The 22,166-nt window shown below is 41.2% G+C and overlaps 2 protein-coding genes across 8 annotated transcripts; both read right to left on the minus strand.

Annotated features, from left to right (window-relative positions):
- Positions 1-744: 744 nt before the first annotated feature.
- Positions 745-8,526, minus strand: hepacama (hepatic and glial cell adhesion molecule a). 2 transcript variants are annotated; one of them, XM_074642019.1, is made up of 7 exons: positions 8,257-8,526; positions 5,947-6,294; positions 5,379-5,660; positions 3,670-3,760; positions 3,396-3,484; positions 3,209-3,279; positions 745-1,571 (listed from the first exon to the last, which is right to left on the minus strand). In XM_074642019.1, exons 1-7 carry the CDS (start codon positions 8,354-8,356, stop codon positions 1,209-1,211), a joined length of 1,344 nt encoding a protein of 447 aa, XP_074498120.1. In that variant the 5' UTR covers positions 8,357-8,526; the 3' UTR covers positions 745-1,208. The 2 variants fall into 2 exon arrangements, with proteins under 2 accessions (XP_074498120.1, XP_074498121.1); XM_074642020.1 differs by having other exon boundaries at positions 3,396-3,463; positions 8,257-8,523.
- A 4,344-nt stretch (positions 8,527-12,870) lies between these two features.
- On the minus strand, positions 12,871-22,044 carry nrgnb (neurogranin (protein kinase C substrate, RC3) b). 6 transcript variants are annotated; one of them, XM_074642023.1, is made up of 7 exons: positions 21,960-22,044; positions 21,659-21,823; positions 21,502-21,581; positions 20,964-21,007; positions 18,682-20,434; positions 14,930-15,085; positions 12,871-13,454 (listed from the first exon to the last, which is right to left on the minus strand). In XM_074642023.1, exons 2-7 carry the CDS (start codon positions 21,810-21,812, stop codon positions 13,431-13,433), a joined length of 2,211 nt encoding a protein of 736 aa, XP_074498124.1. In that variant the 5' UTR covers positions 21,813-21,823; positions 21,960-22,044; the 3' UTR covers positions 12,871-13,430. The 6 variants fall into 6 exon arrangements, with proteins under 6 accessions (XP_074498124.1, XP_074498122.1, XP_074498123.1 ...); XM_074642021.1 differs by having other exon boundaries at positions 14,884-15,085; XM_074642022.1 differs by having other exon boundaries at positions 14,884-15,085; positions 21,953-22,027.
- Between the last annotated feature and the right edge of the window lie 122 nt (positions 22,045-22,166).

Consider the following 22,166-nt stretch of genomic DNA (forward strand, 5'->3'; position numbering starts at 1 on the left):
TTTCCAGGAACGTTTTGTCTATAATCAAGAAGAGTCTGTTTATAGAAAATCAGCTGGAGGCTACATGATTGCATGTCCTGCATTAAACTATGATTGACTGTAAATATGACCCGACCACACCTCATTGACTTGAAGCCTCCTCTTGAAGTTAATTAGCTCACATTTTCTATATTCATTAGGCCTTTTACTTTATGTTTATGATTCAGATAGAGCACAGCTTGATCCCCGTTGACCTTCTTATGTCTAGTATTGGAAGAGTAAGAGGCACTTTGTCATTAGTCACCCAGTTGCTCATGGATGACGTCTTTAGGTAAAGCAGCAAAAGGACAGAACAGTGGTAACACGTCCGAATCATAAAACACAACTTTGCACAGTATACTCCAAAATAGCATTGGTCAACTGCTACATTTATGGATTAAAAGTGGTAAAGGTTAATATATATTTAGAAGTAAATCTTTTCCTGACAAGTGTGCATTGAAATACAGTATTTAAAATTATGTGTGGGCGACACCTAATGGACTAGAAAGGAATTACGATCATACACAAGATCACATTCAGCTCCCTTACAAAGACAAAAGAAGGTAAAGCCTTTCTACTTTGTAGAATTACTTTTTTGAAACACTGATTAAAAATAAATTACAGTTGTACTGTAGAAATAAAAAAAGGCTAATAACATAAAATTATTGTTTTTTTATGGCACAGTTGTGGTGGAGAGTGTTACAAAATTGATGACAAACTACAAAATATTTGAACTGTTTTATTACCTTAGGTTATACGGTGACCTAATGTGGAATAAGAATACACTTTTGTGGTTTAATTGTTTAAAAAAAAAAAAAAAAACCTGACCCAAAACTATTAACTTACATATGTACAGGTATTTATCAAAATATTCCCAGGAAAATTCATAATTGATCAAGAAGCAAAATATATACCAGAGCTGTCTCAGCATCCTATACATGATACACTACATGCTGGTGGACAGAATATAAGCTTTCATATGACAGGATATCATCAAAAGCCTACAGGAATATTGTGCATAGCCATGGGAATAGATGATAAATAATGGCATATGAAGAGTTAGCTGAAAGTGAACTCATCTCTTATCCTATAGTGCATCAGATCCATTATCCTCGTGGCAGGGTGTGCAACAGTAGACTACACATATACTTTACATATCACAGCATGAAACACACACATCCAAGCAGTTGTCACTGCTGTGGTGGACAGTGAGTCTGATCACAAGGTTCTGGACACTCTGCCTCTACAGGCAGGTGGCTGGTTGGGATGCCAACTGGTGGACGGACTTTTCTTATGGGGCTGAAGCTGCGTGGAGATGAACCTGGGGAGTGAGCAGGGGAGCGGATGGGGCGTAGAGGAGGACCTGGAATGGGTTGTGGGAGAGGTTGTGCTAGTGGAGAAGGGCTGCGGGGGTATCTGCGTGGGGCAGACCAGACGGGTCGATCACTTCTGTTAGTGGAGGGGATGAGGACCGGAGCGTAGACAGCAGGGACACTCATTTCTGATTGGACGGCAGTATTGCCAGAACATTCTTCCAAACGCTCCAGAGTCTCCTGGAACAAAATACATGTGTTACAATCATTATCAGCTGTGGTGTTATCTATGATTTTAATGAAGCCATAATTTGCACAATAAAAAAATAAGAAAAAAACCCTATCAACTGGGCCTTTGTTGGTCTATGTTGATCGGTTGATCCAACATTTTAGTCCAGACTGTAATATCTCAACAACTGATGATCAATGATGACATTTTGTATACAGACATTCTTGGTCCTCAGATAATGAATCATAATCACTTTGGTAATCTCTTGACTTCACCTCTAGCACCACCAGCAGGTTGACATTTTTGGCTTTTAGGGAAATGTTTTGGACTACAACTATTGGATGGATTAGCACAAAAGACTTTGCAGACATTCGTGGTGCCCAGAGGATGAAGCCCAATGACTTTTGTGATCCCTTGTTTTTTCCTCGAGCACCATCACGAGGTTAACATTTGTGGTTTTTGGTGAAATGTTTCGACAACCATTGGGTGGATTCAGTGGGCAACTCTGGGGTCTGAAAAGTGAAGCCAATGCTGAAGTGCCTTAAACTTGCATTCTTTCTAATAGCCAGCAGGGGGCGACTCCTCTGGTTGTGAAAAGAAGTCTGATCGTATAGAAGTCTGTGAGAAAATGACCCTACTTCTCACTTGATTTATTACCTCAGTAAACATTGTAAACATGAGTTTATCGTCTCAATCACTAGTTTCAAGACGTCTTCAATACAGCATGATGTTCATTCAGTAAATTATGGTCCCATTTAGAATCAAATCGTCCATATAGCAGGGTATGCTTTAGGGCGTGGCTACCTTGTGATTGACAGGTTGCTATCACGACGTTGTCTGGTATAGGTGTTGTCCATTTTATTGTCTTCAAATTTTAACCCTTTCACAGTTCATGAAAGTTAATTGTAACATTTTGGTCACCTAAAAAATGTCTTATTCAGCGTTCAGTTGTCACTTCTGGTTGCAAAAAGCCAAGATGGAGATGGCCAAAAGGCCGAAATCGAGGCTCCAAAATGGCAGTCAACAACCCAATGGGTGATGTCACAGTGACTACGTCCACTTCTTATATACAGTCTATGGGTGGATTGCCATGACATTTGGCACAGACATCCACGCCTCCCAGGATAAATTGCAACAACTTTGGTGATAGCTGAACTTCTAATTTAGCACCATCATCTGGACAACATTTCAATTTCTGATGACTAATTACTTGCAAAACTAAAAGAAAAACAAATGTAGTATTGTACTTGTACTTGTACTGTACTTTGTGTTTAGTGCTAATTAACAAATGATATACATGTTACCATTGCTACTGTGAGCATGTTAGCATGCTGATGTTAGCATTTAGCTGAAAGAACCACTGTGCCCAAGTACAGTCTCACAGACGGTCGTGTCTAGAAGGTAACCCTCAAATTGCGAAAACTTGCAAAAACTTGCAAAAACTCTCGTGAGACTCGCTGCCCAACGACCTATCCCAACCTTAACAATTCAAGGTCAATGCCTAACCATCACAATTTACATGTAACCTTCTAGACACGACCCTCACAGAGCAGCTAGCATGGCTGTGTAGACTCTTGTTTCATTGTAAAGCTGTCAATGGCTCATATAGATCCTACATGGAAATTCTGGTAATAAAAGAGTGACTTACATCTTCATTGAGAACATAAAGAGGCATGGGGCTCCTTCGACCAAGTGTTGTCGGTTTGGGAACAACATCAACTGCAAAACATATATTTCTTTTAGTGTCGGTTGACATTCTGCAATGTTTATAAATGTTAATTACAATATAATGCATTGTACGCATATAAAGATGATCAACTGTAATAGTTGCTCACCATCGTGGCCATTTTCACTCTGATCCATATAGATGGGAGCTCTTTGGGGGACGGGTCGATGCTTCTTTCTACAGCAGGAAAAACACACACTGCTAAATGGTAATTATAAGCTATAGGTCACTGTGTTTATTACTTTTTCACCAAATGTTCAGAGTATAATGAAACTGTTGAGCTATACTTGAGATTCTAGTCACATCCTCAAGTGCAATATAAAAGCCAATGAGAGAGAGAGAGAGAGAGAGGAGGACCGAGAAGAAAGAGTAGCTGCTCTCACTTGGATGGTTTCCAACAGGCACACACTGTCACCAGGGTGATTAGGAGGAATATGCCCCCGGTGGACAGGATGATGTATAGCGAGCTCCGTCCTAAACCAGAGTGATAGACACAAAGAAAAGAAAGAAAGAAAGAAAGAAAGAAAGAAAGAGCGATGGAGAGGTTTGTGTCAGTAACAGCAGGACAATGCAGTTTCCCTCACACTGAATCACTAACTTGCACCTTTGCTTCACATATAACTTCAAAGCTTTAGATTTATTGTATGCAAAATCTCTGTCAACCTATTCCTATGTTTCTCTTTGACTGTGGAGAAGTAAAGTCTGCAGGATTAGCTGAAGTTGTGTCTTCACGGAAATACATTTGCCAAGTCTTTTGAGTGTGCTGGCATGAATAAGGTGCAGTGGAGTAGCACATTAGGGTAGTCACTTTGAGACTTTGTGCCGTGCTGCTATGCATGCAGAGGCAATGGAGAGCAGTCTGAGGGCCTGTAGCTGTCTCTTCATGCAACACATCATAGTAGGTAATGAAGTCAGGATTACTGAGGTCCACTGAGGCAGAGCGTTCTCCCCACCTGCCTTCTTTTTCTGCTCCCTCCTCATAAATAACTGTCCATTCATTGGATTAGAGACAGCCTCTCCCTCTCTTTCTCTCTCAGCCTGACATGCTGGCGCCCATTAACAGCCTCTCTGGGCCAACTGTGCTGCGCTCACAGCCTGAGTTTGCACTTGTTGTAAACAACATTGTTAGAGAGAAAGGCATGCATGTGTACGGGGCAGCATGAGATGATAATTGCTTCTAGTGAAAAAATGGATGGTTGTTGAACAAGGAGCTGAAATACACACAGTGTCCATAATCATTTTCCATTTTTCTACCTCACCACATTTATCTGACAGCTTTAGTTACTTGTAAATTCGCAAATTAAGATTTTTTTTATACAAAACATATTATCATCTCATAAAATATGACATTTTTATAGATTCAACTTCCCAACAGTAGGTAAAATAGTTGACATTAAATCCACCTCAACCAGCTACAACATTAAAATGCTGCTTACCAGAATGTACTAAGTACATTTACTCAAGTACAATTATGAGGTACTTTTACTTTACTTGAGTATTTACATTTGATGCTACTTTATACTACATCTCAGAGGCAAGTATTGTACTCCACTACATTTATTTGACAACATTAGTTGCTAGTTTCTTTGAAGATTTTGATTATTTGATTATTTTGATTATTAATAGAAAATATTTATCAACTAGTACATTATGATGTATTATTATGGATTAAGCTACTCAGCATTATATATAAAAAAATGGTAACAAATTAGCTCCCCCTTTACAAGCTGCAATATTAAAGAGATGAACACATTAATGCATCAATAATTATAATTCGGTTATATCATATTATTCTAAAATGGGCCTTTCTGCATCATGATTACTTTTTCTTTTGGTACTTTAAGTAGAATTTGATGCTAATACTTGCTACTTTTACTTAAGTAAAATATTGGGTACTTCTTCCACCACTGCTGCTTACACGTTATTGACTTTTACTTGTAGTTAAGTATTCGTTATTTTTACTTAAGTAGAGGATCTGAATACTTGATCCACCTCTGCTAGAAACTAATCTGATGTTACCATACCATCACTTCTTCATCCTCAATGTAAGTGTGTATAACTTGAGATCCTACCGGTGTAACATGCCACCTACTGTAGACAGTGAGCCTGACAGGCATGCTCTTCATGCTGCTGATGGGGTTCTCCACTGTGCAGGCGTAAATGTCATCATCTGACATCACAACGCGTGAGATGGTCAGCACCTTTTGGTCGCGTGAAAGCTGCAGACGAGTGTCATTGGTCAGCACCTTGCCTCCCTTCAGCCAAGCGTAGACGGGCTTTGTGCCGTTGTCGTGGGAACAGTGGAGGTTAAAGTGCTCGCTGTACTCCAGCACGGACGAGGCCATCATCTGGATGTAAGGTTTGGACACGGGGACTGAAGGGGGGGGGACAGGACAAAGGCTTGAGATTGAATATTCAAAGATCTGAGAGGATGGTTGACCTTTAGTTATATAAGAGCATGATAAGTGGAAACCCATGTGTCTTAAAAAGAGCACCACCAACACTGTGAATCACTCTGTATCGTGTTCTGAATAACTAAACTTAAAATTACACTCTCTAGGGAAAAATAATGTATTTTTCAACTTGTATTGATTTTCTTTTAGCTCATAACTCCTCTTCAGAGTCCTGCTCTTTAAAAGGAAGGTCATTCTGCTGCGTACCATTCACAGTGAGCTGAACGTTGTGCTCTCCAGTGAAGGTGTCATCTGTGATGGAGATCTCCACTTCGTACGCCCCTTCGTCTGACAGCTGCAGGTTGTGCAGCAGAAGTGACCCGTTCTCAAACACCAGGATACGGTGGCGGTACTCTGGCCTCAGGTTGCCTATGACATCTGTCCCTATGGATTGCACGACGGTGATGGGTTTCTCCTTGTCCCTCTTCAGCTGCCACTTAATCACAGGCTTGTCCGAGCTGCTGCTGGAGTAGCTGACTGACAAGAGGGCCTCTTTGCCCACCGTGCCCCTCACCACCGGGGTTTGGCTGGTCACGTTCACCCCTGACACCTCACCTGGAAGAAAAAGACAAAGCGACAGTAATAAGGTCTTGAACTGAGGAGCAGATAGAGAAGAATACAGGGATACTACGAGGTTGTTGGGGGACACAGAGAAAACAAAAGTCAGTCACTTTGCAGCCTCTGATGCTCCGCCAGCGAGCAGAGATCAGAAAAATCAACACACAGTGAGGACTAATTACTGCTACACTAATTACTATTATTACTACAAGAACACACATAAAATTCAGAGCAGCAATGGGGCATGGATACAACAGCCCTGTACAATAACAAAGAACATTTATGCATTGTAAGTACGATATTAAGGTATTTAATTTCCTATTTTTTAGACTTAATGGTTCCCACCATTGTGGTATTATATATTAAAATTGCGTACTTTTTACTCCACTTTACTTTATTTGATTTCTGTAGTTAATTAAAACCAGGTTGGCGGTTCAAACCCTGGCTCCTACTATCTGCATGTCCTTGAGCGAGACACTGAACCCCAAGTTTCTCTCCGGGTTCTGCTCTAAATGCTTAGGATGGGTTAAATGCAGAGGTCAAATTTCATGTATGTACCTGTATGTACAGTATATGATGATTGTAATAAATTTAATTTTTGTTATTCCTCGATGCTGTCACAAAGGGCTTTCATTCTTTAGGCCTTAGTCCAATATGTTTTTTTTCTTGGTTGCAGACTTGATGAATATATTTCTTTGCTTATTTGCCTTAAGGCAACCGTTAGTCAGCTTACTGTATGCTACCCACGCAAACAAACTCATATGCACACGCGTTGCTTTTCACTAACCACTGATCCGTTTCTCAGAACTCCCCCCCAGGAATTCCTCATGACCCCTCGTAGTGAACAAGTAATATTCTAATTTTGATTTGTGTTCCCCAATTATCCTCCACCTCCCACAGGGATAAGGTATTACAGTGTGAGCCACATTTCATCCTTTATGGAAGAGCTCTGTCTTGGAAACCAAACACAGCGAAGCTATTAAGTTCCCAGTGGAGGTTCCTATAACTCAGCTGTGGCCGGACACATGGAGGTCTAAACACTGGCAGCGAGCCTGTGGGGGCATCCTACTGTTAGTCCTCAGTGATGGAATGATCAACCTAGAGGAGAGGGAGGAGAGAGAGAGTCGGCACTGTTCGCCATTCTTTGCAGTGAGGCAGTTAGCAGGGCATCGCCTCATTGCCGTGGTAACCATTTGGTCCGCCTGACAGGGGTTGCCAAGGCGATAAAACAAAGGGCATGATTGTTGGAACTAGTTTCCTCCCTTGAAAAGAGTGAGAGAGCGTTAGAGAGGGAGAGAAAGAGAGTGAGTCTTTGTCACTGGTGAAGTTGGAGATAGACACTGGGTCCAGTGATTCTACCAAAACTGGCCTGGTTGGGTAAACTGGGTACATGGTACCGGTCATGAAATTAAATCACACATTTTTACCATCGCATACTAAACTTTTGACATCACTTTACCCCTCAAATGAACTCATCCAATACTTCCCACGCTCCAAAAAAAAGCAGGTCCTGTCCTATTCACCGATATCATCACACTTAACCTACACATCCCCTCCTCACACACCTACAATGGACACTCCAGGCTCCTTTGAGCTCGGGATGGGGGCCCAATAGAGAACACCACCCATGAACGAATCCATTGTGCCGCCAGACCGTGGTTGAACACAAGGACAAGAAAAAACATCAGGGACTAACTTAACCTGGATTAACTTCACTTCAAAAGGAGCAGGAATTTGAGTTTTGAACTGCTTTTTAAGTGACACAAAGACCGTAAAATAGGACAATTGTAAAAAAAGATGTTAATTGAAATGATAATTACTGGTTTGCTCGTTAAGAAACTGTCAGGATATAACAATTTAATATAAAATCCACTTGCTTTGTTGCCATCTGAGGTAGGTAGCACAGTCTCAGGGATATCCTTTAACCTTCTGGATAGCCTAATAAATGTTTGAGCTTACCTGTGAAGAGCAGGAGGAGGAGGAGGCCAAAGAGCGTCAGTAGCAGAGGAACGTCAGTAAAACTGTCGCCTGTAGAGGAGGTCTTCCTCTCTACCTTCATCTTGTGTCCTGGGCAGAGTCTTTCTCCCACTCAGTGAGCATGGTTTATCCAACCCGGGCACGTCTCTGCGGCTCAACACTCTCTCCACTGCCTGCCTGCCTGCAGCACTGGCCTCTGCCTGGTCACACTGAGCCCCACTCTCCTCACAGCACCCCAGTCACAGCCAACAACAGCCAACTGTGTGTGTGTGTGAGTGAGTGTGTGTGAGTGTGTGTGTGTCAGAGACATAGTGTAGATGAGCTCCTCTCTTCCACTCCACGTTGCCCTTTCAGAAAGGAACTCAAAGAAAATAGTGTTTGCCTTTTTAGACGGTTATTTATTTTAAAGTGTTTTTTAAAGCCTCCTGTAAAAAAACAATAAGTGTTGTCTTTTTGTTAAGTAAACCTCAAAGGGGTTGAATTCAAAATTGAGTTCAGCCACTTTGCAAGAATTCCTGCTGGGAAGAACTACTGAACTCTAAGAGGAGCCTACTTAAAGCTCTGAAATGTCTGAAAAACAAATCACATCCCCCCTCTTTGGCCCACTTTTGTCACATTGTGCAAACTCCTCTCTGGACTGGAGCCTCACAATAAACTCACAATTTGTCACTTGGCAACCAGCCCTGCTGTTGACCCACACACAAGCGCAACATGCAGCCTCGAAGCATGTTGCTGCTAGCTGTTACAGTCAGGTGTATGATCCATAGATGGTACTAAACCTGGAGCTGAGAGCTACATATATATATAATAATAAGAGCAACAAATAAAGGCAACACAAAAAAAGAAAGTGCTGTACTAACTTTGTCCTCTAGGTGGTGCAGAAACTACATTAAGGCAGTGATGTTGGCACTGTTTTAACATTTAAGTTGTGGCTTGTTTTTGTCTTTTAAATGTCTGATATGCATGTGGAAAACAGAAAAAAGGGAGCGTGACACATGGGTCAAAAGGTGTAGGTCTAAGTGAAACAAAAGGAAAACATCACACACTTTAATAGGCTACTTTATCAAAAAGTAAGCACAACTACAAGCCAAGTATACCTTTCTGTAGGCCTATAAGGCAACTTAGACTTTTCTGTATACTTGTCAGTATAAGCCAAGTATACTTATATATAGTTTAGTTAAGTATATCTCTGATTAGTACATAAAAAGTATACTCTCTTATGTTAAGTTTAAAAGAAGTATACTAATAGCACACTTGAATAAACTTCCTTTTGGTAAGGGGTGCTCTGCAAGAAGAAGACAGGAACAAGTCAAAAATACAATAGTTTGAATTCATTTTCATTATATTGCCCCAGGTTTTTCTCCTGGCTGCCAATCCACCACCTCTAATTTCTTGTAAACAAGACTGTCATCTTTTATTATATCGGACATGATTAAACTGCCCATATGCTCATTTTTCACTGTGTTTTGGAGATGAAGGCTTGTATGCATTGATGAGTCATTAGTAAGTAATCTCTCCCACTTCAGGAAAGCAGTCTTTTGTCTAGAGTTTTTCTTTTTTAGAGCATTTTGTTTGACAACAAAGGGAGGTTTTATGCAGAGGAGGAGGAAGCACGGTTGATAGAAAGCTCCAGGAATGTGGGAAGAACAGCTGCTGTTCACCACCACCACCACCACCACCACTCTCCCAGGGCTCAGACACAGACTGTGTAGTGGGCCATCAAAGCTGAACCTCTCCCCTCCACCTATGCCCTCGATAAAAGCAGCAACCTCCCTTTTCCTCTCATCTTCTGACACGCTGTAAAACAAGGGTAGACTCTTTCCACTCCGTACTGGAAGAGAGACGGTGCCTGTGTGTCTCAGTCGGTCTGGATGCTTGTGTTATGACAGAAAACCATTCACCATCACGTCTGGTCCACAGCAAGGCTGATGTCATCCTGTGTGACTCAGATAAACAGATTTGACAAAATGTATCTTTACATGATGCCCATCTTATGACTGTGATTCCTTCCTGGACACATCAGGTGCCTGTTTATGCAGCTGAGGCATTAATGTCCTCTCATTAAGTTGCGTAACCTACTTGGTATTAAAGATGATGTATCTCCTCTAAGATGGCCCTGCCAGTGGCATAACCACCGGAAAGCAGATAATTGCGCCCCCTGCTGTTTGTCCTGGCTTATTCATCTCTAATTATCACCCAGGAGACCAGAAAGCTCTTTTCTCTCTGACAAGCTGTCTGAGGAAAAGAGCAAAAACCAACCCAAGCACATCTTTCACATGATCTACTCCTAAAATAGTCCACGTTCAGCTTAACAAGTTGTAAAAAGGGACAGAAGTATTCTACCAAGAGCTTTACAAACTCACGCTCCCTCACACCTGTCTTATTCCCTCACTCTAAGAATTCAATCTTCAGCACAAAGTGGGTGTTGTGCTATGTTTGGAGTAGTGCAGGATATTGATTGTTCACCCACAGTCATTAAAGAGACAGGAGAATGTGGCCATTGCACCTCTGGGACTGAGTAGGAGAAAAGAAAAGAGAATCTAAAAACTCAAATTTGAGTTCTCCAAAAAACGTTTTGCGAGGATTGCAACTCGATCAAAGTCACACATCTCCTCCGCTCCTCTATTTAAGAAACTCCAGATTCTTACTATTTATGATATCAATATTTCTCAAATATGTGTTTTTATTTATAAGATACTTTATGGTGGAAACATTCCTGAGCAGTTCAAGACCTATTTTAAAACAAATTCTTACTCAACCCGTCAGTCTCTAGATCTTCATCCTCCTAAATCCCTCACTAGTAGAGGTCAATTTCCGATAAGATTTAGGGGAACCAAATTATGGAGTAGCTTTTCACATCTATCAAAAAACTGTTCATTTGTCAAATGTTTCAAAAGTCGCTTAAAGGGTCATTTCATTGCTGTTTTGTAATTGCTTTTCCCCATGTTGTCCATGTATCTGTTTTTATGTTTTTTATTTTTTCCCACTCACAATGTTGTTTGGTTACGATTGCCCAGAACTCTTTATAGATATTTAAATCAATATCCTCCTCACAGACACTAACCATACACTTCCACGCAACACACACACTTTTTTGATATATTTACTGTATTGTTATTGTTGTTATTATATATATCTTGTCCTAATTGTTTGTTATCACTATCACTCATTATGTAGTCATATTATTTCTTTATATTAATCTTGTCTGTATGGAGGCTTCAGATAAGCCCAGTGTGTTTTTTGCCTCTTCCTGCACTGTATATTATTAATATATATATATATATTTTTTTTTTATGTTGTGTAGTCTTAAATTGTGCAAAACAAATAAACAAAATAAACAAATCGGTCCATACAAAACCATAAAGAGGATGTTTATGAGATCGTGTCAGCCTGAGAAGGAAGTGGCTTTGCAAAACCACTGGGATGTTGGTTGTCCTATCTCTACAGCTGGTGACACAATCAACAACGCCTCTGTGTGTGTGTGTGTGTGTGTGTGTGTGCACGAGAGAGAGAGAGAGAGAATGAGTGACTTGAGTGGGATCTGCATACTAAAGCACGGCTTGTGTTTTTCCTGTGCGAGAATGGATGTGCAGTTTGTGCAGAGTGCTGTATGGCTCAGATGTGTGTAGGTGGGCTGAGTGGGAGCACTGGGAGACTGAAGATGCTCGAGTCTGTTGCTCATAAAGTGAGCGAAGACTGCCTGGGCAAATGAAGCAACAAAATTGTGTTGTTCTTTTGTGATTTAAAAAGCCTTATTGCAATAAAGGTAGGACCACAACAGTATTGTAAAATACCCAACAGGTGCACACATCACTCGGTAGTGTAGCTGTTTTATAACAATGTTCTAGGATGAAAACATTTTATAGGCTCTGCAATTGCGTACAATCTAATCATTTAAATGGCCCTGTCTAATAGCTATTATTATGAGTAAAAACTTAATTGATTTGTCTAGTGTAATTGGCAGTTGGAAAATGAGAAATGCACAGTTTTATGTTATGAATTATTCATGAGATTCCTTGTGCGAGAGAGCCACGCGGGAGACAAAACATTGCTTCAGCTTCATGGAAACTGCTCCCTCCAATTAGCAGCCGTGTTGATGTTGCAGAGACGAAACAAAAAGGAGCAGCTTGGCTGCTGTAATGTTGTACACAAATCTCAACTTTACCATTGAAGAATAGAAATGGAGGTGGCTGATGACATAAAAGGTACTGTTTGAAACAAACAGACACTTAACCTGAATTAAGGAAGTTTAAAAGAGACATTTCATTGTATATTTAAGGTGGATTTATTAGTGTAATGACATGACTCTACAACAAAGTTCAGCAAGGTACTATTCAATTGGTTTTAAAGCACGACGGCTCTGCAAACTTTTAAACGATTTAACATACGTCGAACCCAACAACACAACAACAGAGCATATTGAAGCATTGTCTCGTAAAGTAAAGCTGCACCAAATGCATCTGTAAATAAAAGTGTAATTACTGCATCAGATTTATAGAAAAATGCTTGAAAAGGTGAAAAGAGAACCTACTTATGTGATCAAAATCCAGCCAACTGCAATGAATTACTTAGAATAAATAGAACATACATAGCTCCTTCTCTTTTGACGTTTTAATCATTTTTGTAAGCAAGTCAAATAGGTAAATAAGATACAAGCACATCAGAAACAATGCAAGATAACAAATAATTCAAGCCACTAAATACGCAAACATATGCATACAAGGTTTATACACAGATGGTATGAACTGATCCATCCAAAATAAGCCCTGTTTAGCATTTAGAGGACATTCATTTTCACATTCACAGATCATCATCTAAAAACTAGCACACTACCAGAAGTTTCACAAGTACATGCAGTGAGTTGCAAATTCTGGGTCAAAGACATCCGTACTGATGATGAGGCTGCTGAAGAAGCAGAGAAGGAGTGTTAAAGTTCACAAAATTCACATAACACAACCCTCAGAACTGTTGGTTCATTTTCCTACTGCTAATTGTGTGTGTTGAAAAAAAAAGAAAATGACTCCTGGGGTAAAAAGAAGTGCCTGAAAAGCCAGCCCAGGCAGCTAGTGCCAACCATCTCTCTCGCTACCTCTCCTTCTCTTCATCCAGGTCAGGACAGGGGCGTCACTGCTCTGGCACAGATGTGTCGTCTCCCTCTACTGCCCCCGATCCTCCTGTCTCTAAAAACAGAAACAGGCAAGGCGTATAGTTAAACACTGAGGAGCCTGGAGAGAGCGGTTTCTCTATCCGCTCTTGTCGTCAAGGTTAGAGGTACTGTGAGGTTGTGGGTGGATCTATTATAAAAACACACTTGAAGAAAACTTTATATCGAGTTGTTACTTTAAAAATTGATTTTCAAAGGAGGTGAAACTTTCCATTATGTAAATATCTCTTTGTAGAGTTAATTTATAAGTTTGCAATGCTGAGAACTTGGCTGACATAACCGATAAGCTCAAAAAACCCAGTTCTGTTGTGAAAAGGGGGTCTCCCCCAATGGGAGGGAGTGCATGGTTCCAGTCCGACAGGTCCATTAATTCTGTTTGGCCCTGTGAAGCATATACTGTACCTAATGCACCTGGAGCTATAAATACATCTCCTACATAAGGATGCAAGGCAGCCAGCAACTGGGTTAGGGAGAGTCACTGACGAGCATCCCTTGTGTCGGCCACATCCCCAAAGAAAATGCTGCTTTGTCTTAGAAGAAAAGGTGAAATTTCGAGGGCTGGGAATCTAAAAGCTTTGTCTTACTTCTCAAACGAACCTATCTGGTTAACGTGTTTCAGAAAAAACAATCAGATTTGAGTGGATAGCTGATGTAAATATGTGGACTTTGTTTTCTTTGGTCCTTTTCGGAGATAAAAATAAAGCATAACAATCTAATCTAAGTGCAACCTTTGCTTTTGTGTTGAAACAGTAGACGCCCTCAGGAGAAAAACAGCCAAAAACATTTTTGGACTAAAAACTGAATTCTGAAACCATGTTCTTGTCTACAGCTGTAAAAAAAAAAAATACAAACTACAAAAACACATCTACCGTCGTGAGAATGTAACTTGACATTTTCCAGGTGAACTGACAAACGTCTTTTCTCTCAAGCGATTTAACAACCACATCTACAAGCAGATTCATTTATAACCCCCTTTAACAGAGCAGCTAATTGAAAGATTCAATTATCTGTTGCTGGGGACCCTATGTGGTAATTACATGAGTCACTCAGTTATGTACTGCATTAATCACACTTGGGATAACCCATAGGGGGCTCTAATAGGTGCATTTAATTATGTATAGCTTTTAAAAGGCTTCTTCTCCAGTGAGTATAATGGTGCATCAGTTTGTGTTCCTGCATTACGGCTCTGAGAAAAGGTTCCAGTCACGACGATCCTCTTCTTACATCTTAAAATGGGAAACCTGAAGAAGTCTAATGCTCAACCAACAACATGCAGAACATCAAACTGCGCTAATATATGAATTCTTTACTGTCAAATAAGCAACTTGCTCTCCATCGCTTACCTTCGGTCACCTACTGTAGTTAGAGCTCCTGATGGGAGCCATAATGCCCTCTTTAACGGCATTATGGGACCTAGCCTTACCCCATGGTCCTACACCACTGACCTGTGACCCCCTGGCTGCCGTTGAGCACATCCCCAGTGCTGCTCACCTCCTCCCCTTCTACTTTGTCCTCCGGCTTCATCTTCTTGCGGGTCATGTGCCCGCGGAAACCAGCCTGGATCTTGGCAGCAGCCCGGTTGGCCTCGGGGTCATCCAGGGGGATGTCCATGATGTCCTCCTCCTCCTGGGGCCGGCTGCACTCCTCCTGCAGAGAGGACCAGAAAGTAGCAGTCTATCACAGAGGGGTAGCATATTACATGATCATATGAGGATGTTTTTTTTATTATTCCTGGAACACTGGTGGAAGAATCTAACCCTCAACAGATTGCGATTGCCATATTTTATTCACTATACTCTACAACATTTTGACAGCGAGAGATGTGCGCTTGTTGCAGAGTGGCTCATCCTTATTACATGACTTCAATGGGGCTCTCAGGAGGTCACTAACCCACATTGCCTCTTTTTTTTTTTCTCTCCCCTCCTCCTCTTTGTCATATAATACATTGATGTCTGAGTCAGTCTATTTTGTAATGAATCACCATCATCTGCTGTGTTTTTTAAGCACGGAAAAGGTTTTTTAAAAAGCCATAAATCTGCACATTTGATTGTTCGTCGTTCATTACACAAAATAAAGCTGCTCTTTTGGTAAAGAAACAAGGTTGGTGTAAAAGATTGCTTCCTGTTTTATAATTGATTTATCAATTTTCAAATAGACTGGAGGTATATGGTTAAAAAAAGTGTTTTTTCAAGGAAACAAATATTTTTTTCTCAGCAATCTGGGCCGAAAAAAGTATGACCCAGCGAAAAATGCTGCTGTAGTCAACACCAGCAGCTCATTCAGTGACTGGAAGCACGGCATCTACTGTCCCAAAGGAAACATGGGGTGGGCAGAAGAGATATTCTGGCTTGTCACAAAGTGTCATTGCAATAGCGCCAAGGCTGTCGACAAGTTATGTAAACAGCAATTCAAATTCTGTGGCGAACACATATCAGCTACACCCCGTGCTTTGCTTATAGAAACAGATTGACATTTCACACAAAGGCAACCCACAGAACGAGCCTACTGTCATCCCACTGCTGCCTCGGTGAAGCAGTGCATCATGTCTCCAGTGAAACCCCTCCAGTGTAGGAGTGTGACCACCCACCTGTTCAGCCAGCATTCATTAGCCTCTCTGTCTGACTGCTCACTGAGCAGCCACAATCCAGTTTTTTATTGTGGCAGCAAGAGATGCAGGACTGCTGCACTGGATTTTGCTGTCTACACACCTTCTCAGGAGTGTTATTGTTTTTATTGCCTCATCTGACACAAATTGATTTGAAATATTCTGATGCAAATCTCATATATTATCCACTAGTGATGAAAATAGCTTCAAAACTGTGTAAAAATGACTTTATGTGGTACAATTTCTGTAATAAAATATATTTTATTCTAGTAAAAGGTTAAAAAACACACATGGCAGTATGCAGTGTGAGGTCAACCAAACACTAATAAACACTATTAGTAACCAAACTGTTTAGAGGTTAAAAATGAATCTATTTAAAAGTTAATCTGAAGCTTCTACTTACATTGTGACAGTCCATGTCTTACTCTCAGAGATGACTTCAGTCTTCAGGTGAGCTGACCTAGTATGACTCGTATGCCTCGATTTCTACGACTGGACCAAGCAAAGCTCTCTTTAAATGAGTCTCCGGTATAATACAGATGCCTCACTGGCTCTTACTAACAATCACTGTATGTTCAGTAACACCCGCTCACGCACAGAGTGAGAGAGGGAGAGACATACAGTCAGTAAGAGAGAGAGAGAGAGAGGAAGAGAGAAAGAGGGAGGGAGGGAAAAAGAGAGAGACCTCCTACAAACTTGACAGCATGTGTTCCATCTTTTCAGTCCCATTAAGGCTGCTGACCTACTGTGTTCACGTTAACATGCACCGAGCGCAGCCTAAAGACTTGAGAAAAGTCACTGAAACAGGCTAAATGTGAATAAAACGTTGTATAAATCACTTTTTCAGTGATTTAAAGTTTTGACAAAATGATGAACTGTGCAGTCTGGATATAAATTAGGAAACCACAAAGTGACTACCACACTGAGCATCATAAAAATTCACAAGTTGCGGTGTTACTCCAACAAACTCCACAAATAAACACAGATGACCAACATAGAAATACTATGTAAAAGCCAGATGGTCGTAAAACAATAACTGCTGACTTTCAAATTCCACTAATCGCGTGAAAATAAAACAGTGGAAGCATCTTGGGCTGTTTTACACTAGGAGGTGTTATAAATTTATTAGAGGCAGAGCGAGCTAACAACCCTCTCCATCCCTCTGATCCCAGCTGGTATGGCCGCCCACACGCCTCTGCCAGCCTCAGAGACAAGACGGAGAGGGAGAGCAACAGAAAACATCCATTTATCTGAGTTATGTATCTGACATGAACGCTCTCCTGCTGCTTTACCAACCAGTCAAACAATATGTTGAGTTATCCTCGCGCCTGATTTCACAAAGCTGACTTCCTTTATCGATCAATTCACTGTTAAAACGAAGGAACGATCACTACTGTGTAATTAAATTGACTGTAATCAATCATAGTTTGCTCGTATCAGTCATTAATGTATCTAACACAGTCTTTATTCTCCTACGATGATGAGAGTAAAGGAACATCAATGTGGGCACTTGTAAACAGTGAGTTAAAGGCATAGAAATGAAAATAAAGAGGCATCTGAGATACTGCAGCTAGGTCACTGTTAGAATAGATGGCCTATATATTGTGCGGTTTTGTGGTAGCTTCGTTTCAGCTGAACTTCTGCCACTAAACAAGAGTACACAAAAAAACACTGTACTGTATGTAAAAATACAGAAAGTGTTGTTTTACGGTTTAATCAGTCAGTTAGACACTGCTATTAAAGGTAGATTACTGATACAGATGGTGCCTAGCAACTATCAGCATCACCATCTCTTATTAATTCCATGACGACACTAAGAGAGAGCAGGATGGTGAGGGGTTACCATGGTAACGTTCTCAGTACCCCTTCCTACACTACCCCTCCCTGTGTGTGTGTGTGTGTTTGGAGCCCTGTTGGTCCAGACGAATCAGACACGGCTAACTGTGACAGCAGTAAAAAATGTTAAAGGCCTTAATTCACGAGACAAATTGTACAAGTCGCCTTTTATGATGATAGATCGCTGAATTAAGTTTCAATCTGTGGAGGCTGAGGTGGCTCCCAAGAGGTTACAGAAGCGGATCTGGCACTAACAAAGCCACCGCATTACAGTTTTATGAGCGTGCGGCAGAGCGAAGGCCTCAAACAGCATCTCGAGAACGCCTGTACACGAACAAAGACACAGATTATGGGGAACTTGGAGACTGAAACTACCATTTCTTCACATCTCAGTTCAGATGTGTCCCTGTCGATGACATTCAAAGTTTATCAGAGCAATCCCCATAACAAAAAATGAACTATTTTGGGGATATGTTCATTCACCTAACCCTAGAGAGTCCAAGGGGGGAAAAAAAGATTGAGGGCCGCTGTTGATCAGACTCGTCCTTGAAGGGTTTATTTATATAGGCTACCTGACACAGGAATGGGAGCAGAGCGGACTTAAATTTAATCTCAGCCTGCTCATACAAGTGGAGGAGATGTGGTGAGTTTGCAGCAGCCTCTATTATATTCAAATCATACAAGTTAAGGCCATAAATTGTAAACTATCGGGGCTATTTTCTCTTTGCAAAAATGTCTTAGGGTACATAAAAATGTGTGAAATATGATATATTCTGTGTTGAGAAGAAGCATCAAACTTTACCTGGTCACCGCTCTTGCCTTCCGGCTCTGTTGAGTCCTTCTCAGACCCAAGCGGCCTTTCCTCTCCTTCGTGGTCTGCAGCCGACCGATCTGCACTTTGAGTGAGGCCGAAGCTGCCCTCCTCACACGTTGCATCACTCTTCTCCTGTATTTCAGAATTTCCTTCCTCTACAAACTCCTCTGCTTCTGAACTTCCCTCCTTTGATGTGACCTCCTCTTCTACCTCTGTATCCTTCGGCTGTGACTCTACAGGTGTTCTCTGACTGTCCTCTGGTAGATGTTGAGCCTCTAAAGTTTCACCCTCCGCCTCCGTTGCAGATAGATTTGACTTGCTAACTTGTGATGAATGATTTTCTGCACCACCTTCATCAATTTCCTGATCCTCCAGCTCACTGTAATTTTCTGTATGTATTTCCTCTTTGTCTCCTCCAGCTGTGTCTGTTGTCTCTTCATCTTCTTTGAAGTCAGGCTCGTTCGCCTCTTTCTCAGAATCCTCACTCTGGTGAAATTCGCCTTCACTTATCTTCTCAGAATCTTCATCTTTATGATCGGTTACATCCTGTGGGTTTTCTTTGTCTGCCTCGGTGGTGGGCTGATGTGATAAGCTGGTGGTTTTAACACCTTCGCACTTCTCATCATCATCACTATCATTTAAATCAGGATCATTTGTGTCCACCTTCCCTTTCGTTATATCAGACGCCTCGTGCTGACTTTCCATTTCCCCATCTTCAGAGTTAACTCCCTGTTCAACTCCCATCATTTCAGGTTCATCATGGTCTTGTGTGCTAGTTATATTTTGGTCTGTTGCCACTAAAGTAACCTCTTCTGACTCTTCCTCCTGTTTCATTTCTAATATCTTCTCCTCTACTGAGCCCTCTTCCTCTGGCTGTTTCTCCTCAACCTCTTTAATCTGCTGAGCCTCTGGAACATCATCAAAACTAATCTCAACTAATGAATCCTCCTTTGGTAAAGCATCACTATCTGAAGCACCTTCTATATGAGCTACACTTTCATGTATTCCCCCAGAAGACGCCTCAGTCTCTGGTCCTTCCTCCTCCTTTGTTTCTTCTACCTGATCTTCTGCTTCATGTTCAGGAGTTTCAGATCGAGACAATGATGACTGTACAACAGCTTCCTCGGGTTGGGGTTTTGAGCTGTCCTCATCATCTACAGCAGCGGCTCCTTCTATTGTTCTTTCTGTTCCTTTAACCTCTGTAGCACAAACATCCTCATCAGCAATCCCAGAATATGGAAAGGCCTCCACTGGTTGTTCAACGTCAGTATTTTCCTCTCTTTCTGAGTCTACATCTACAGTCTCTTGTTCATCACCTCCCTCATCTTCTGCCGTTCCTAACTCCTGAGCACACACATCTACATTTGAAATCTCTCTGAATGATGATGTGGGCTCTAACTCAGACTGAGGTATATCTCGATCTGGAGCAGAGCTGCTATCTTTTCCATTAACTGCCCTGTCAACTTGATCAAATGTAGTTATTGTTGGGTCTTCCTCCTCCTCCTCCGTCCTGCTCAGATCATCTGGCTGTGCGTCTGTAGCTGGGAGCATGTTGGCTGATTCCTCTTCTGAAAGTCCCTCTTCCATTGAAATAACGTGTTTCTCTGTAGCATCATGTTTTTCCTCATATTCTTCTGTGCTTTCAGTTTCTTCAGAGACATTAGGTTGTGTGGTGGAAAGATTTGAGGTTCCTGCGGAATGACTGGATTCATCTTCAGTTTGGGACTCGTATGATTTTTCCCTAAAAAAGCACCAATCAAAATGAAAGACTTGAGATGAGAAATGTTCAATATGACCGGGAGAGAGAATTTAAGTGATAATAGTGAGAACCATACAAAATCATAATGTCTCTGTGACTGTCTCCCTGCAGCTAGTGGCCTCTACTCTCTCAGTCCTGCCCTTTCTTCTCACCCTTGACACTGCAAACCTGAAACGCTTTCAATGCTGAGCTGACCTTCTGTGCTAGATCCAGGCTTCTATTGCACAATGGATTTCTGCTTTAGAGGTTCTTTACTTTGACCTGTCTGAAGCAGGATATAGGACTATTCTATTAATATTGTAAAGTAATTATCATAAGCTACTGTATTTGCTTAAAAACCTCACACAACAACTCCAGGTGTAAACCGTAAAGTAATAAACATTGAAAAATATAATATTTAATTTTTTCTTTGCTTGTCACTTGCTACTATTCTGTCCCTCATGTCCATCCTCTCTCTCTCTCTCTCCTGTGGATCCTCCTGGCTGTTGATAGCACATAAAGTGAGACTCACTTGGAAATGGTCGCCTTTGTTGCAGGCCCTTTTTCAGGAGTAAACTGTTGGGGGGGGCGGGGGGGGGGAACAAACAACAACAAAGGTGTAAAGGTGAATAAATAGAGATACATAACAGAGTAACAGAGACTCACAGACAGTTCCTTTCCCTGGGCCATACGGAAACTGAACAAACAATAAATCTGTGCAATGTTAATACACTGAATGTGAAATACATTTGTCTGTGCAATATATCCTTGATGCAATATACACCTCAAGTGCAACTACCTTTGTTTACATTTTATTTATTACATCTACCCTACCTGTTTTACAATTGCAATTACATCTGATTTACCTGTTTTATTTGCTTTATATAACTATATGTGTTTTACCTGTTATATGTTTTATGTCTTGTCAAGTATTTGTTTTAAAGCACTGACCAGAAGTGGCAACTGTGAATCTCGTTGTAATTAATACAATGACTATAAAGCTTTCTATTCTGTTATATTCAGAGGAAAGATGTATAGGTGTGATGAAAGTAGTGACTTTGATTTAGTACCTCAGTCGCCTTGAATGCATGGTTGTTGTAGAATCTATCTTCCAGCTTAGCAGCCCACTCAGCAGGGTCAATGCCACTTTCTAAAGTACAAACAATCAGTTATTTGACATCAGTTAATGGCATTTGTCTCAATGTAGCACGTGTTAAAGCCAGTTACCTTCTCTCTCTTTGAGTAGATTATCGAAGTACACAGCAGCATATGTAGGGATGTCTTCAGGCTGGTCTCGCAGGACTTCTCGGCTCAGACCCTCCAGGATGGCACCAAACCCTCTCGGGACCCGCAGGTGAGTGTTGGAGAAAGGTACTGACATGTCGGTGACACCTGAGACAGGTAAAGGTATAACTAACTAATTAACCAAGTCCAAGTTGTTTCCTCAGTTATTTACATTCTTCCTCCACTTAAATATATATTTAGTGTATAAAATGTCAGAACATTAGTAATTAGTTACACCTGTTACCTGAAGTAACTCGCAGGTCGTATCCACCTGTGTGTTTTTAAGCTAACAACAGCTAGCTATGCTGTTTTGTTGATAATCGTTTCCAGGCAACGGTTGTTATTAGTGATGGGAATTCCGTCTCTTTTTAGTGAGCCAGATCATTTGGCCCAGCTCACCAAAGAAGATCCGGCTCTTTCGGCTCATCGTTTTATCACTTCTGCCTTTTAT

The sequence above is a fragment of the Sebastes fasciatus genome, chromosome 7, assembly GCF_043250625.1.
Source record: "Sebastes fasciatus isolate fSebFas1 chromosome 7, fSebFas1.pri, whole genome shotgun sequence".
Taxonomy (NCBI): Eukaryota; Metazoa; Chordata; class Actinopteri; order Perciformes; family Sebastidae; genus Sebastes; species Sebastes fasciatus.

Coding starts and splice junctions, on each gene's coding strand:
- hepacama (XM_074642019.1), bottom strand. CDS start 8,356: ATGAAGGTAGAGAGGAAGACCTCCTCTACAGGCGACAGTTTTACTGAC. Junction 3,761..5,378: donor TGTCAGGCTCACTGTCTACA/GTAGGTGGCATG, acceptor ACTCTGGTTTAG/GACGGAGCTCGCTATACATC. Junction 1,572..3,208: donor TTTATGTTCTCAATGAAGAT/GTAAGTCACTCT, acceptor ATTTTGTTCCAG/GAGACTCTGGAGCGTTTGGA.
- nrgnb (XM_074642021.1), bottom strand. CDS start 21,812: ATGTCAGTACCTTTCTCCAACACTCACCTGCGGGTCCCGAGAGGGTTT. Junction 21,008..21,501: donor ATGCATTCAAGGCGACTGAG/GTACTAAATCAA, acceptor CCCCCCCAACAG/TTTACTCCTGAAAAAGGGCC. Junction 20,435..20,963: donor ACAAAGGCGACCATTTCCAA/GTGAGTCTCACT, acceptor GTGCTTTTTTAG/GGAAAAATCATACGAGTCCC.